Consider the following 17,645-nt stretch of genomic DNA (forward strand, 5'->3'; position numbering starts at 1 on the left):
AAGTAGGTGCTTTAGACCACTGAGCCTAGGTGCTTTAGACCACTGAGCCATCTCTCCAGCCCCCCATAGTTTATTTTTAAAGTGGTATCCAAACTTGAGTTATCCAGTAGTATAGTTTGGATTCCTATACAAATGCATGTGGCTATATATATTCGTATGTGTCTGTGTATGTGTAGATAGATACTTTTTTTATCTAAGTAAGACTGTGTGTTACTATGTATTTTAAACTAGCCCTAAACTATGTGGCCTACAGGGGCCTTGAATTAATCGCAATCCTCCTGCCTCAGTTTCTCAAGTGTTGAGATTGCAAGTGTGTGCTACCATATCTGGCTATGCCTAAATATAGTTTTAAAATATTTTCACTGATAGGTAAACTTCTAGATAAATACATATTTAGGATAATTTTTTAAATAAGGAAAATGCACTAGTGGTAAGTTGGTTGAAAATAGGGCGTTGTACTAGTCTCACCATTATTGGACTATAAATGTCACCTGGACCAAACTTGCTCCTCTGACCATAAATGAGGCCAATCATAGTAATAACATTGCTCTTTCTGCCTGCTTGGTTTGCACAGTTCTGTCTAGAGAAGATACAGTAAAACATTAGTGCCTTTTTTTTTTTTTTTTTTAATGCAACCCATGTTAGTTGGTGGCATTTTTTAGCACTTGTGTTCAGGTGCTTTATATGTTCAGTCATTGGGAAGGCTTTATGAAGTAGCTGTGACTGACCTTTCTATATTCACGTAAGTTGCAAAGCTGATGCTGGGAGGAATAAAGAGATTGGTACATTTTTATCAAAATATCATTTTTTCACATTGAAGATTTTATGCCCAAAGCAGATTGATAATTTTCTAAAACCTTTTTTTTTCCTCTTGAAGAATCTCATTCTGTATGTATCCCTTGCTGACCTTGAACTTGCAGTCTTTCTGCCTCAGCCTCCCAAGTGCTGGGATTACAGGCATTTACCACTATACTCAGATTTAAAGTTAATTTTTTGAATGAGTGATATTTGCAAGATAATGAGATTATAGATACTGTGCTAATACCACTAGTGGTGGTTCAATTGGGGTACTCAGTATTTGTTGAAATAATGAATATTCATCAGTTGCCATGTATTAAATGTCAGTCTTGGGGCCAGGGAGATGGCTCAGTGGAATAAGCGCTTCCCTGGCAAGCACAAGGGCCCGAGTTCAATCCCTGGTTCCAAAAAAAAAAAACCAGTCTCTATTAGTCAAAATTGTCTCTTGGTACAAGTATTTGTTGTATTAGTGTCGGTTCAAGACATAATTTATGAATCTAGAACACAGGACCAATTTCTGTATGGGAAAAATGTAAAATTATATGTAGATGCAATTTTTTCTGTGTGGTACCAGGGATTACTCAGAACCCTGTGCATGCTAAGCAAGTCTTATACCACTGGGCTACTTGCTCAGCCCCATGGATATAATCTTTAATAGACGAGATCATGTAGCAATTTTTTTCTTGTCTCTATTCTTCACCCACATCACTCTTGTCAACCATAGCAACCTTGTATATATTCCTTATTTTTTCTATATAAAATTATACATATGTATACATATTATTTATTTTTAGTCATTGTTTTATAAAGATGCGTTACATTATGCACATTTTTATTACTTTCAATTAGATATTGTGGAAAGCCTTCCCAGTTACCTAAAATAGCTATGCCTTAAAAAAAAAAAAAGCTATAACCTACTTTTTTAGGGGTATATAATAGTCCGTGATAACTATACATTATAGTCTATTAGATGATTCCCTGTTGGTGGGCTTTCACTTTGTTGCTTTTGTTGTTACAGTTTGCAGTGAGTACTTTCTACCAACATCTTTATATGCTAGTGCTTTTATTTCTATGGGATAGATTACAGGAGTAACTCCAGGTTAAGGAATGCATATTTGTTATTTGAATCATTGTTTGAAGTAGCTTTCCCATAGCAATTGCAACAACTCATATTCTACCTAGCTGTGTAGCAGATCTTGTCCTTCCATACCTTTGGAAGTGTTAATACCTTGTTAGAGGGGGCCAGGGAGATGGCTCAGTAGAATAAGCGCTTGCCTGGCAAGTACAAGGGCCTGAGTTCAATCCCCGGTTCCGAAAAAAAAAAAATACCTTGTTAGGTTTTTATTCTGCTTAATACAAAGTGACATGTTTGTATTATGTATTTTATATATTTGGTACAGGGTCTCACTATGCAGCTCAGACTCATAGTGATCCTCCTGTCCCCCTGTTTTCAGCATCCCCAGCGCTGGGATTGCAGGTGCGTGCCCCCACACCTCATCTCATTGGCTGGCTCAGCACACCCAGAGGCGGGGCTGAGATCAGACCTGGTCCCTGAGCTTGCCTAAGCAGGTGTTTAGTCCACTGAGCTATCTTGCAGGCCCTGATATGTACTATTTTAACTTGTCTTTCTCACTTTGGAAGTTTATATATGTTGTTATATTTGTTTTAACCAATTTATTTATTTATTTATTTATTTATTTTGTATTTAGTGCAGGGCCTATAGGGTCTCACTACACAGATCAGACTTGTAGTAATTCTCCTGTTCCCAGCCTCCCAAGCGCTGGGATTACAGACGCATGTCACCATGCCTAATCTCAATTGCTGTGTCAGTGCGCCCCACCCATGTCTGCCTAACCAGGCACTTTAATCCACTGAGCTATCTGGCCAGCCCTAACCATTTTCATTTTCTTCCTTACATGCTTTGCCAGTTTTCCCAACAGGTAGTTTTGGTTTTCCTGATCAGTTGCAAGAACTGTGTACAATCTGGGAAGGTTATGATTTGAACTGGCCCTATTTCACTCCCATTCTCTATGCAGTGAAAAAAACTAGATGCAAAGAGACCTTAGGTTCTTAAAAAAAAAAAACAACTGATAGCCTAGTAGTGATGATGACCCTGTGACACACACACCAGAGTAGGATATTCATTTCATTGAAAGCTCTAGAAGGTTTGCCATCACTAGCCAAGGGCCAGGACTAAGAAGCTGACCCATATTAGTGCTTGGAACCCGTCAACTGCTTTTCTACTCCAGAGTAATGTCGATGTCAGCTTAGTGTCTAGGAAACCAAAGTAGAACAAACAAGCAAGCTCTGCTTTCAGCTAGAGATTTTCTGGGTTCCTGCCAGAGCACCAGCACTGACTTTTTTCTGCCTACACCTGTTCCTCAGCTGTTGTAGTACAAAAGGAATCAACTTCCAGTACGCTAGGACTGCCAGCACAGCTTCAGTGAGTGTAAAGGTAACCATGTGAGGACCCAGCAGCAAGGAAGGAATATACACTAGAGTTGTCAGGACAAGCCTCCAAGAAAATTGAGCTGCTGCTGGAAGAGAGACGTTAGATTTAAAATGCAATATTAAGAAAAATCTCTGGAGCCAAAAAGCATTTGTAAACTAAATAAAGCAATAAATTAAATGAAGGAAAATAGTCATATGGAGACTTAAAATTAATAGCCCAGAGACTCAGGCAGACAAACTATTTTAAAACCTTAAGCTAAACCCTCAAAGGATAAAAATAATAGATTCTGAAGACAAAATCAGGAGACCTAAGTTGTATAGTAGTTCTAAGATGGGCATGGTAATGCACAACTGTAATTCTAGCACTTTTCGACACTTCAGACAGGAAGATTGTAAGTTCAGACCCAGCCTGAGCAATATAGAGACTTAGCAAGAGCCTGTCACAGAATTACCTTAAAGCAAACAACAAAGCTTGAGGTTGTATAAGTTTCTCAGTGCAGAGGCCCTGGTCCAATGCCTTGTTCTAATATAAACCTAAAAGGACAAAAAAGAACAAATGAGGTCTGAGGAGATAGCTCAGTAGAATAAGCGCATGCCTGGCAAGCACAAGGTCCTGAGCTCAATCTCCAGTACTGAAAAACAAAAACAAAAACAAAACACAACAGCAACAAAAAAAGATGAATGTGAGACAATGATTTTTAAAAAAATTCCTGGGCTAAAACTTCTAGGTTTGAAAACTACAGGTGTTTCCTCAACTCACAGATTCAAAGGGCGTGCTGAGTTCCAAAGAGAATTCATGGTGATCATAACAATATAATTAACAAGTTCTTATGCTGCCGGGCAGTGTCTGAAAGGCCTCCCATTTCTTACCTCCCTGAGTCCTCAGAACAACCTTGTGGTACAGGTAGTAGTCTCTCCCTTAGCTGAAGAGAAAGGTGTGGATAGTCAGATTGTGACTCGAAGAAGTCATACTTCAAAGCCTTACTGAAACTGCCCCCCAAAGAGCAAAAATGTGTATTTGGGCATGCCAGGAGATTTATGAGCATTGAGGATGAAAGTGAAAATTTGCATTTTCCAGAGAGAAAGTGAGCTAGCAACAAAAGAGAAAGATTCTCTTTTCCCATTTGCAGCAGCTTAAGTCAAAACTAGAAAAAATATCTGTGTATTATTTTGGAGAAAAGGAGAAGTCAGACTTTCTCTCTAACCAATCAAAATATTGTTAGTAGGGGTAGAGAGATAGCTCAGTAGAATAAGTGCTTGCCTGGCAAGCGCAGGGTCCTGAATTCAATTCCCTGTACCATTAAAAAAAAAAAAATACTATTGCTTATCCAAGAGTGAAAGCAAAAATTTACTGATATGACACAAGCGGGCAACCACCCCACCTACTACCTGATGAAAATACTCAATGGAAACCTTATAATATTTTATATTGGTCTTTGTACCTGTAATTCTTTCTGCCTAGAATAACCTACTTTATCAACTGTCCCATCTTTAAGATCTTAACCCTTTTTTGGAAACCTTTTGCCACCTCTAGCTCAAAAATTTGTTCCTAGATGCTCATAGCACTCTGTCTTTCTCTGATTTTAGCACTTATCATCCTCTCTTATAATGACTTGTTTCTGGAGTGGGGAGAGTTAGGTGGGTGTATGGGTGATGTTTTCGTTGCTTTGGTTTTTGAGAGGGTCTTGCTGTGTAGTTCAGGCTGCATTTACGCTCACTATGTAGCGCAAGTTGATCATGAACACAGCAATCCTGCCTCAGCCTCCTGAGTGCTGGGATTACAGGTCTGCAACGCCATACCCACACCCAGCTTCCTTAGCGTCCTTTGATAGTATCTTATCCACTGTAGTAGCTCCATTGTCTGCAGTAGTGACTGATTGACTATCTTATGTGTTACCAAAATTTGCAAATCTTTTGCTGCTTTACTCAACTTGTTATTTTATTTATTTATTTATGTATTTATTTATTTTGTTTTGGCTGAACCAGGGATTGAACTCAGACCCTTGCGCTTGCCAGGGAAGTGCTTATTCTACTGAGCCATCTCCCCGGCCCCTCAGCAAAATTTTAAAAGTCACGTTTGTTTTCAGTAGAAGTGTGAAGTACTGTTTGGCTAGACCTTCACTATGTAATTGTCTTGCCACTAGTTAACAATTTTTTATTCACAAAATTTCAGTGTAAGTAAGTGTGAGAACCCATAGAATCAGTTTCCACAAGACGTAGAGTGAAAACTATCTCTGACGGGTTCTAATTTCTGTTGCTGTTCCTGAAGAGCTGACTTAGTAATTAAGTGTAGAGATGAATTTGTAAGGCTGGTTAAAAATTAGTTTTAAAAAAAGGCAAAAATCAAGACAATGTGTTGATACTGTAAGAAAATAATGTTAATCTTATGTGTTTCTTTGTTTCTCTTTAGATTAAAGCTAAAAATTATGACAAAGTTGAAAAGGTAAGTTCTTTTGAATATGCTGTGAATTTTATGGTGAACTTTAAGACAAAATATAAGGCAGATATATAAAATATTAACTGAATCTAGGAAATAATTAGGAATTTTACTTATTTACCTTTTTTATATGCTTAATATATTCTCCATAAAATTTTAAAAAATCTTATTTATTTATTTATTTATTTATTTATTTATTTGGTACAGGGTCTTGCTACACAGCTCTGACTCATAGTCATCCTCCTGTCTCAGTCTCCCCAGCACTGGGATTTACAGGTGTGCACCACCATGCCCGGTGTCAGTGGCCGGCTAGGCTTTGCGCTTGCTAGACAGGTGCTTAGACCACTGAGCTATCTCCTCAGTGCCAAAAATTTAGGAAAAGGAAAAGAAAATAATTAGTTTTATTCATTTAGTATTATTTTTGCAGTACTAGAGAGTTAAGTACATATATACTACTAACCAAAATCATGGGGAGAATTATTTTCATTGTCTAAACTAAAACTAGGAGAGAAATACTGTTTTACTTTCATTTAAAAGAAAATAAATTCCTGAAAGGGCTGGTCTTTTTTTTTTAAGAGATAATGAGAACTAAACCAGGCCTGCTAAGCAAGTGCTATACCAGTGAGGCACATACCCATCTCTATTAGTTGTATTTCAAGACAGGATTTTATGAAATTGCCAAGGCTGACCATAAATTTAGGATTGTCCTGTCTCAACTTCCCAGGTAATTGAGACTACAGGCATGTGCTATTTTGTCCAGTTTGAATTTTTTTTTTAATACTGCATTTCAGCCAGACATCTTGGCATATACCTATAATCCCTGAATTTGGGAGGCTGAGGCAGGAAGATCACTGCGAGTTCATAATGTTCATTCCAGGTCAGCCTGAACTATATAGTGAGGCCCTGACTCTTAAAAAATAAAAACTGAGGGGCCGGGGAGATGGCTCAGTAGGATAAGCACTTGACTGGCAAACGCAAGGATCTGAGTTCAATCCCTGGTTCCGCCAAAAAATAAAATAAAATAAATAAATAAATAAATGCTGCATTTCATCAACATACATGTGAAACTTAACTGAATTCTGGTGTTTTCTTGTATTTAAAGCTATTTCAGAGATGCCTTATGAAGGTTTTGCACATTGATTTATGGAAGTGTTATCTTTCGTATGTCCGAGAAACCAAGGGTAAACTACCAAGTTACAAGTAAGTAATACCAGAATTTGAAGAGTACAGGTCCTCTCCAGGCACAGAACCAATTCTACTTATTCTCACCCTGTCTCTTAGCCTCCTGTGGGAAGACATTAAAGGATTTAAGACATTGAGATTCTCCATCAAATCAGGAAAAATGATCCAAAGAAATCTGCTGACATTATAGTCTCACTCTGGAGAACTGAATCACCCAAACCTTTCTGTATTCAAATACTGTATATTTGAAACACCGAGCCACTGTGTTGACAGTCTTGTCGAACATTTTCAATTTTTTTTTTCTTTCAATTTTTGTTTCTTTGTTTGTTTGGTCTTTGGTGCTGGGGATTGAACTCAGGACCTTGACTTGCCAGGCAGGCACTTACGCTGCTGAACTATCTCCCTGGTTCCAAAATGTTTTTTCATACTTGTCCTGGTACCACTCTTTGCAAGGTACAATGCAGTGTGGCATTTTAAATGATCCAAGGTAACTGTTGGGTAGTCAGTGTCCCCTCTGTGGCTTACACAACACCTACCCATCTCTCTCAGTGTAAGTAGTGAACATTCTCAAGTTCTATTTTTGTCAATAAAAAATTATTTGTATGACTACAATTTTATCTTTATCATCACTTCCCGATTTGACTTCATTATCTTATATTGAAGTTCTTTCTCCCTCAGTTTTACTTTGAAGCTAACGGATCTTAAGATATAATTTACCTTCTTAAAGAAAGGAACACCTATTTCCACCCTCAAATCTATTATATATAAAATTAGGAAACTTAAAAGATAAAAAGATGAATAAGGCATGAACCTTCTCTTATCTCTGATAAGCTTACAAACAGGAAACAGTACTTAAGTCAGTGGCCCCTGCAAACTTGACGTAAAAACCACTTTATGTACTTAGAAACATGCCTTCACTTTGTCTTTATAGAGAATGTTCAAATGCTGTTGCGATCTTATGTTCAGAAGTTATGTTTTAATTGTAGGTACATTTTGACAACATGCCTTTCACATTAATTTCAGAGAGAAAATGGCTCAAGCTTATGACTTTGCACTGGATAAAATCGGAATGGAAATTATGTCCTATCAGGTAGATTTTTAAATTTTAACAGTATACGCTTAAATTTGAAATAAAAAGAAAGATTCTGACTTTTTTTTTTAATTTCTTAGATTTGGGTGGATTATATCAACTTCTTAAAAGGCGTGTAAGTATTTTCATAGTTTTTGTTTCCCTGTGAGCAGTTGATTTAGATAAAAATATAATTGATAGCATTTTTTATCCAATCCTAGGGAAGCAGTTGGATCTTATGCAGAAAACCAGAGAATAACAGCTGTCCGAAGAGTTTATCAGCGAGGCTGTGTTAATCCCATGATCAACATTGAACAGCTATGGAGAGACTATAACAAATATGAAGAGGTAATTTAGGCTGGAGTAGTTGATTATCATAATTTAATGTATTTTCAATTGGGAATTGTGAATTCTAGCCTTTATTAAATGAGCATTAATGTTGCACATTTTTTATCCTCTGACCTCCCCCTTCTCCTGTGCTGGGGATCACATTTTGGGTCTGACACATACCAGGCAATTGTTCTAGCACAGAATTGCAACCCTGGCCAATGCTGGATTCTATATTGATTATAATGGAAGGGCAATTTCTAATGTTTTGTGCATGGTTTGATTTATTTATTTATTTATTTATTTATTTATTTATTTATTTATTTTGAGACAGCATCTCAAAATGCCATTCTGGCTGGACTTGAACTTGAACTTACTATGTTTACTTTGTAGCCAAGGTTGGCCTCAAGTCTCAGTGATCCTCCTGCTTTGGCCTTCTGAATGCTGGGATTACAGGCAAGGGTTTTTTGGTTTTTTTGCAAGGTTTTAAGAATCTCTGTTAGTGTTATTTTTTAGCAAATACGCTGGGAAAACTATGATTTTTGTAAAACTATTTATTAAATACTAACCCATATATACAAATTCATACATACACACATTGCCCTTGATCTCCTGTGAAATGATACCTTTTTGAAATTAATTTTCCAGAAGTAATGATCAGTTACCATGCTGTTCTTTCACCAAATTTCAGTGATGGGGTTATTGGTTTCAGTTTCTGAGATGTGGGGCTGCAGTTTTAAGACCTGTGTTTCATTGGTATATGCTTTAACCAGCTAAGGTAAGCAGCCTTTATCTATAAACACACATGCTAACTATGCTGGACATAGTTCCTCAGGTACATTGTGATTTGAAGCATTACCGAGGGTTGTGAACCTGTTCCTTCAAAGAAATAAGCAGCAGTTCTCGAATGTTTTGGTCTTGGGATGTTAAGAATTATCGAAGACCAACCTGGCCCTGGAAGGCTGAAACAGAAGCACTGTAAATTGGAGCCAGCCTGGACAATTTAGGGATTCAACAAGACCCTGTGTCAAGTTAAAAATATATCAATGGCCTGGAAATGTTTCTCAGTGCAAACACCCTGGGTTTAATCCCCCATACAACAAATAAAGTTGCTCTTTTTTTTAAATTTAGTGCAGGGTCTACAGGGTCTCACTACACAGGTTGCAAGTGCTGGGATTACAGGGGCAGCACCACACCCAGTCTCAATCTCTGTCTCAAGGCACCCTTCAAGTGGGGCCAGCATGATACTCTGGGGATCTAACTAACCTCGGTTCCTGTGTCTGCCTAAGCAGCTGCTTTAATCCACTGAGCTATCTGGCCGGCCCTAAAATAAAGTTTTTGTGGCCTCCAAGAAAAGACTATTTTTACTTTTTTAAGTGCTGGAGAGTTAGTGTAGGGCATTCTCCATGAGCTATAGCCTCAGCCTTTTTTCTTTTTTGAGTTTACCTTTTTCTTAATTTTTTCTTTTTGTAACACATTTGCAGTACATAATGATTGCATCCAAGGGAATTGGTGACGCACATAACGCATCTTAATTATTTTCCATTCCCTTCACCTCCCCTCCCTCCATCTCCTGGTCTGCTTCCCATTTGCAAAAGATCTCCCTACTTCCTATTACATGTCTGCCTCTTATTTTGCTCTTTATTTACATTTGGGTTTCTCATATGAGAGAAAGCATGTAGCCCTTAAGCCTGTGTATCTGATTTATTTCACTTAGCATTATGGTTTCAAAGTGCCCTCGTTTTCCTATAAATGACTCAAGTTTATCCTTTATGGCAGAATAATATTCCATTGCATGTAAATATCTCATTTTCTTTATGCATTCATCTGTTGATGGACATCAACGCTACTTCCAAGATTTAGTTCTCTTCATTTTGAGACAGTCTCACTACATGGTTCAGGCTGGTCTTAAATTCATTTTGTAGCCCAGCCTGGCCTCAAACTCACGGTGGTCCTCCTGCCTCAGCATCCTGAATGCTGGGATTACATGCATGTGCCATGATATCCAGCTTCCAGATTTAGCTTTCATGAATTGTGCTGCTATAAACAGAAGTATGGATATGGCACTGTAATGTAATGTATCTAACAGTTTTGGGAGAATATCTAGAATGGGAATAGTTGGGTCAAATGATTTTTTTTTTTGCAGAATCAGGGATTGAACTCAGGCCCTTGAGCTTGCCAGGGAAGCGCTCATTCCACTGAGCCATCTCCCTGCCCCTCATGAATTTTTTTTTAATGGGATTTCTAGTTTTAGTGTTTTGAGAAACTATACTGATTTCCATAGTGCTTGTATTAGTTTACATTCCCACCAACAGTATAGGTTTCCTTTTTCCCTTCAGCCTTGATGATGTTTGTTATTATTTGATTTCTTAATGATAGCAGTTCTTTCAAAGGTAAGGTAGACTCTCAAGGGGATTGGAGATGTAGCTTGGTGGTCTAAGCACCTGCCTGGCAAGCTCAAGGAAGGACCCAGGTTTGATCCCCAGTACTGCTTTCTGTGCTGGCCCCAGAACGCCAGGTGCTGTGTGTGCTGGCCACTGAAACCTGGCGCAGTGGCGCAGACTTGTAATCCCAGCACTGGGGAGGCTGAGACAGGAGGATCACCATGAGTCTACCCTGTATCCAAAAAAACCAAAAAGCCAAATAAGAAAGGCTGTCAGGGCTGGGGAGATAGCTCAGTAGAGTAAGTGCTTGCCTAGCAAGCACAAGGGCCTGAGTTCAGTCCTTGGTTCTGGGAAAAAAAAAAAAAGATAGGCTGTCAGTGTTGTTTTAATTTGCATTTCTGTTAATGGCTAGAGAAACTGAACATTTTTTCATGTATTTATTGGCCATTTATACTTCTAGGAAGTGTCTATTCACTTCACTTGCTCAGTTTATTTTTTTCCTTTTTGTTTTAATTTGTGTATTTGGTACATGTTTCACTATGCAGATCGGACTCGCAGTGATCCTCCTGTTTTCAGCCTTTGCAGTGCTGGGATTACAGGTGTGCGCCACCATGCCTGGACTCAGTTGCTGGCTAGCGAGGCATGCAGGACCAGGGATCGAACCCTGGTCTCTGCACTTGCCAAAGCAGGCTCTTTGTCTGCTGAGCTATCTTGCCCTCCCTACTTGCTCAGTTTTGGTTGGACCTTTTATTTTGACAGCTCTAATTTTGTTTTAGTCCTTTGTATATTCTACATATTGCTCCTCTTTCTAAGGAGTAATTGGCACGAATTTTTTCCGTTCTTTACATTGTCTTTTCACTCTGTCGATTGTTTCTTTTGCTGTGCAGAAGCTCTTTAACTTGACATGGTCTCATTTGTTGATTTTTGGTGCTGTTTCAAGATCTAGCTATAGAGAGTGTGCTCCTTAGACCTTTTTTTTTAATTTTGAGACACGTCCTAGCCAAGTCACTAAATTGCCCAGGCTGGGTTCAAACTTGTAGTCTTTGTGTCTCAGCCACCCAGACTATTGGGTTATAAGTTGTACCACTATGCTGAACTAGAACATTTATTTTTAGTGTAGCTTTTCTCTATCAATATTTGACATGCTAGGAGTTAAGTCGAGGCTAGAGTCACGCTTGGGTATTGGCTGTTGCCTCAGTGTGCTAGAGTCCTCAAAGATTAACTGCTGGCCTTATTCGCTGGCTGTGGGCATTGTGGCACAGTCAGTCACCAGGGTAGTAATGTGTTAAAAGAAAAAAAAGTTTAAAGTAAAAGTTTAAAAAGATATTTACTCTAATTCACTTAAAAATAACACTAATAAAGTCAGGTATAATGGCGTATGCCTGTAATCCCAGCACTCAGGAGGCTGAAATAGAATTGCCATGAATTTGAGGCCAGCCTTTTGAGACCTGTCTCAAAAAAATCCAAAACAGGGCCGGGGAGATGGCGCAGTAGAATAATCACTTGCCTGGCAAGCACGAGGGCCTGAGTTCAATCCCCGGTTCTGGAAAAAAAAAAAAAAAAAAATCCAAAACAAATTAACAACAGCAGCAAAAAAAACAACAACTGTATTTCAAAGCAAGAAAAAAATTTAGTGAGAATGGATAGCATTGATATATATCTATATATACACGTGTGTGTGTGTGTGTGTGTGTGTGTGTGTGTGTGTATGAATTTATTTTTTAGGCAGGGCCTCACCATGCAGTTCAGGCTGGCCTTCAGCTCACTTTGCAGTCCAGGCTGGCCTCGACCTTGCACCAACCCTCATGCCTCAGCCTCCCGAGTTCTGGGGTTATGGGTCTGTGCCACCATGCCTGACTGGCTTATATTTTTGCAAATTTCTAATGAATAGTTTAATAGGAAACAGCTTGAAGGAGGGGAAGGAGATAAAAAAAAAAAAATCAAAGAATTAAGATAGTAAGAGGGGGGGCCGGGGAGATGGCTCAGTGGAATAAGCGCTTCCCAGACAAGGACTAAGGCCTGAGTTCAATCCCCAGTTCCACCAAAAAAAAAAAAAAAGATAGTAAGAAGGCTGGTGAGATGGCTCAGTGGTCTAAAGCACCTACTTAGAACAAGCTTAGCAAAGCACAGGGACCGCGGTTCAATCCCCCAGCACCACATGCCAGCCGGCCCCGCCCCCTGGTGGGCTGAGCTGGCCACACACACACACACACACACACACACACACACATAAATAAATAAATTTTTTTAAAAAGATAGTAAGATATCTTAATATAGATATTGTAATATATATTAATACATATTATATATGTACAGTGAATATAATCACTGCACTGCAAACATACTAATAAAATAATTGAAAAAGAATCAGCTTGATCTTCATATTTACTTCTAAAAGCAATCATTCGATCACACTGAATGTCATGTAGCCTCTGGAAAAACTACCATACACGTATTTGTGCGAGGCAGCATCTTAATATTATATGAAGATTATTTTGATCTCATGGGTCCAGGATTAATAATATTCCAGGAATTCTTAGCTTAATCATTAACAACTGGTATGCATGGGTAGTAATGTTCCTTTCCTGGCTACTCATGCTTTTTTTTTTAAGCTGTACTAACCTAGTTAGCAAAGGGCTGCTCCTGCATTTAAGTTTAGCCCTGGTTATTTGCCCAGATGAATCTGTAAATTGTTCCTTATTAGTAGAATTTTATTTGAAATAATTGATTACTTCAAACTGATTTCTTAGTTTTAAAAATAAAATTCATGGTACATGAAAACTCTGGAATCTCATAATAGAGATAAACAGACCGTTTTTGGTTTATCCATCTTTTTGAGATGGGGTTTCCTATCTCAGTGGTTCAGGCTGGCCTAGAACTCGCTTTGTGGCCCAGTCTGATCTCGAACTTGCAGCAGTCCTGCCTTAGCCTCCCAAATGCTGGGATTACAAGTGTGTACCACCATGCCTGGTCCCTCTTTGATTTTTGAAGCATGGTCAAACATATAATAGACAAAAATATTTTTAAATAAAGTATTTAAAGTTCTTTAGGCGAGGCACAACTGGTAGTACATGGCTATATCATAGATATTCAGGAGGCTGAAGCAGGAGGGCTGCAAGCTCGAGCCAAAATGAGCAATTTAGAAAAAGCCTATCTTAACAATACAAAAGGAGTAGAGATATAGCTTAGCACTCCCTGGGCTTAATGCCCAATCCTAGAGGGGAAAGAAGTTATTTAGCAAATAGACTGTATCATGCTAAACAGAATGTAGTGGCATAAGCCTGTCATCCTAACACTCTGGGAGGCTGAGGCAAGAGGATCACAAGTTAAAGCTCAAGCTAGCAACTTAACCAGATTATGTCCTACATAAATAAATAAAATTGGTAAGATAGCTCAGTGAACTAAGTACCTGCTTTGTCAAGCACAGAGACCAAGGTTTGATCCCTGGTCCCGCATCACTTGCCGGCCCTGCCCCTGGGGCCTACTGAGCAGACCACAGAGTCCAGGTGTGGTGGTGCATGACTTTAATGCCAGCACTGGGGAGGCTGAAAACAAGAGGATCACCATAAACCCAATCTGCGTAGTGAGACCCTGTACCAAATACACAAATAAATAAAAATAAATAAAGGGGTTGGTGATGTAACTGTGAAGGTCCTGGGTTCGATACCCAATATTGCAAATAAATGAATGTATGTATGTATCTATGTATGTCTATATGCTTAATTTAAAAATATCTTTGGAGGGGGGCTGAGTATCTAACTCAGAAGTCACGCACTTGCCTGTCCAGTACAAAGCTGGGGCTTAATCTGCAGAAGTACAATCAATCAAATTAATAATAGTAATATATGTGTTTGTTTTTTCTTAGGGTATCAACATTCACTTAGCTAAGAAAATGATTGAAGATCGGAGTAGAGACTACATGAATGCTAGGCGTGTAGCAAAGGTAAGGAAATCCTTCAACCATTTATTTCAACGATTACTACATTTGTTAATAGCAAACCTTTTCCTCTCTGGTGTTACTCTTGGTATTTTCAGTATTTTTTTTTTTTCTCCGAATGCCTTCAGGGCAGGTTTGGCTGGCTTGAGTTGTGGGGATCGAACCACAGCAACCCGAGCCTGACTGCTTTGTTGAAGCAGCCACTTAAAGAACTGAGCTAAGGGGCAGTAGCTCAGAAAATACCTCTCTTGGTATTTTCAGTCATTACCAATCTTAACTAGTAACAGTTAATTGCAATTAATTGATGCATCATCTGTTTGAGCAGATGATATTTTTGAAATGAAATACTTCTTTGTAGGTATGTTAAAGGAAAAATAAAATAAATTAGATTTGGAAGAAATAACTTAAAAAATTTACAAATAAAGGAGATAGAAAGTTTGAAGCTAGTTGTGGTAGTGCACACCTGTATTTCCAGCACTTAGGAGGCTGAGGCAGGAGGATCACCATGAGTTCAAGGCTAACCCGGGCTATAGTAAGGCCAGTATAAACTACATGGACCCTATCTCAAAAAAAAAAAAAAAAAAAAAGAATCCAAGGTTCTACTTGGAACTAATGAAATCGTTCATATTATTCCCTTGATTAACTCATTTGAATACTGTATCACTTTGTCATCAGAGTATGATTATAAAGTAAAGCAGCTCTCCGGGACAGGTACTGTACATATCTTTCCATTCATTGACACTGTTAGAAATTAAGAAAAATAACCTATTAGTATGAACTGTTGAAATTTTAAAAGAAGTTTCTCCAGAAATGGCAATAATAATGCCGCCAGGTCTTCCGTCCCACTGATCTGCCAACCCGCACATCTTGGGGAGTGACCCTCCTGGATCACCTGCAGAAGGGGCCAGTGACTACTGTGCTCACCCTCCCTGGAGTACCTGTTCTTGGGTGGGGGTGGATAATACTATTATTTTTTTCTTAATCAGTTCTTACTTTTTAGGTAATACTAAGTAATGTTTAGAAAAACTAGGCATTTTGAACAAAGTTTTCAAACTAACCCACTCCATTTCACATATTGGAATTGCTCCAGACTTCCCGAAGCATTCTCATTAAAGAATCCTTTTTTTCTTTTAGGAATATGAGACAGTAATGAAAGGTTTGGATCGCAATGCCCCTTCAGTGCCTCCTCAGAATACTCCTCAAGAAGCTCAGCAAGTAGACATGTGGAAAAAATATATACAGTGGGAAAAGAGCAACCCTCTTCGCACAGAGGACCAGACCCTTATAACAAAAAGAGGTATTAAGATGAACCTCCCAGGAGTCCAATCACCTGTGCGTTAGGCCACTAGCTATCCCACACATGGCAAGATCTGACTTTTTTTTCTTTTTCAGTACTGGGGATTAAACTCAAAGATCTGATTTTTTTATCCCTAATCTTTTGCTCTTCTGTTCTTCAGGCTTAATAATGCCTGTGGTTTTTATCTCTATGTCAACTTCTGTTTTACTATATACAGTCTGCTGTTAGACCCATCCAGGAAACTTATCTTTTATACTTTTCAGTTATATAAATTTCCATTTTAGAAATTTTCTTGGGCTGGGGAGATAGCTCAGTGGAATAAGCACTTACCTGGCAAGTGCAAGGGCCTGAGTTCAATCCCCGGTTCCGCAAAAAAAAAAAAAGAAAGAAAGAAATCTTCTTATTTATTATTGTTCCTTCTTTATTTTTTCCACTTCTCTGTTGAGATTCCATGTGTTATCCTCTTTTTCTTTAGATCCTTAGACATACTTACAGCAGGATTTCTGAAGTCCTTACCTGCCAACCCAGCATCTAGGCCACCAGCCATCATGGGTTTTGATTTGGTCACGTTTTCCTGTGTCATCCCTTATCTAGACATTAAGTTTTTTCTTTTTGACACTGTACAAATGATCCGTTATAAAGATTCTGCATACTGTTATCTTCCTCTGGAGAATACTGAGTGTATTCAGGAGGAAATTACATTACTGACAGACCACTTGGACCTTGTGGAGATATGGTTTTCTACTGTGAAGTTAGATCTGTTTTATCCTTACTCTCAAGGCAAATCCCTTAGTCTTGGGACTCAGTCTATTTCTAAATCATAATGCAAAGTTTACTGAGGTGTTTATCCATACCATCTGGGTAGGTTCAAATTCCAGACTCAGTATACCCTATAATAGGTGCCTGCTGAGATGTCTGTTTAACTCTTAGCCCTCTGGCTTTGCTTTCTGCTGGGTTCTTTGTGCTCTTTCCTTTTATGTACATTGCAGGGTTCCACTAATGATTTGAGGACATTTCTGCCCAGATTTTCAGGCTCCGGCTCTATTGGGGGCTTTGTCCCCTAAGTTTTCAGCTGCTCTCATAGACCAGAACTCCATGTTACTTCAAGCTAGTAATGCTTGGGAATTGCCCCAAGTTCTAGCTATCCCAGAGCTTCAGACCTGGGTACGCCTTTCAAGGAAAAAGCTATACAAAGCACAGATCTTACCCAGTACATTTCCATTTTTCTAAAGGATATCCTCTGATTTCTGATTCCTTATAGTCATACTCTAGTATACTTTGTTAATTTTGGTACTTTTTCAGTTTTCACGTGTTTGTATTTGAGAGGGGCTGCTGGGAATTGAGCCCAGCATTTTGTGCATGCTAAGCACACACACTACTGCAGAGCTGTACCCCCAGGCCTCAGTTTATAATTTCTATTTTCAGGAGCGGGAGTTTGATATAAATAATTCTGCTGCTGCTTGACTGGAATTTGGAACTTTATTATTCCTTCCATCTTCCCTTGCTCAGTCTCCTATAGACCTTTGCAAATATTATTTTCTTTGCTTTTTTTGTTCTTGCCTTTCTCCTTCAGCTGCTCCATTTGTTTCTCATCTGTCCAGCTTCTGTCCTTTCTTCAGGATTTTTTTTTTTTTTTTGCAAATTTATTTTTTTTTTATTTTTAACATTTATTGTGTGTGTGTGTGTGTGTGTGTGTGTGTGTGTGTGTGTGTGTCCAGCTCAGCCCACCAGGGGGCAGGGCTGGCTGGCATGTGGTGCTGGGG

General features: G+C 38.7%; 1 protein-coding gene and 1 non-coding gene across 2 annotated transcripts in view; both read left to right on the plus strand.

Moving 5' to 3' along the window:
* The window catches only part of Cstf3 (cleavage stimulation factor subunit 3), a 90,477-nt gene that overhangs the window by 53,899 nt on the left and 18,933 nt on the right, over window positions 1–17,645 (plus strand). The window contains exons 4-10 of the mRNA XM_004627064.2: window positions 5,660–5,692; window positions 6,789–6,886; window positions 7,892–7,958; window positions 8,039–8,073; window positions 8,159–8,285; window positions 14,514–14,591; window positions 15,720–15,882. Of these exons, the coding sequence (XP_004627121.1) occupies window positions 5,660–5,692; window positions 6,789–6,886; window positions 7,892–7,958; window positions 8,039–8,073; window positions 8,159–8,285; window positions 14,514–14,591; window positions 15,720–15,882 (601 nt within the window). The remainder of the gene's footprint in view (window positions 1–5,659; window positions 5,693–6,788; window positions 6,887–7,891; window positions 7,959–8,038; window positions 8,074–8,158; window positions 8,286–14,513; window positions 14,592–15,719; window positions 15,883–17,645) is intronic.
* Window positions 11,805–11,934, plus strand: LOC111815621. The gene has a single exon (XR_002820293.1). It is a non-coding gene; the product is annotated as a small nucleolar RNA SNORA3/SNORA45 family (small nucleolar RNA).

This window comes from Octodon degus, unplaced genomic scaffold (assembly GCF_000260255.1).
Source record: "Octodon degus isolate 3935 unplaced genomic scaffold, OctDeg1.0 scaffold00018, whole genome shotgun sequence".
Taxonomy (NCBI): Eukaryota; Metazoa; Chordata; class Mammalia; order Rodentia; family Octodontidae; genus Octodon; species Octodon degus.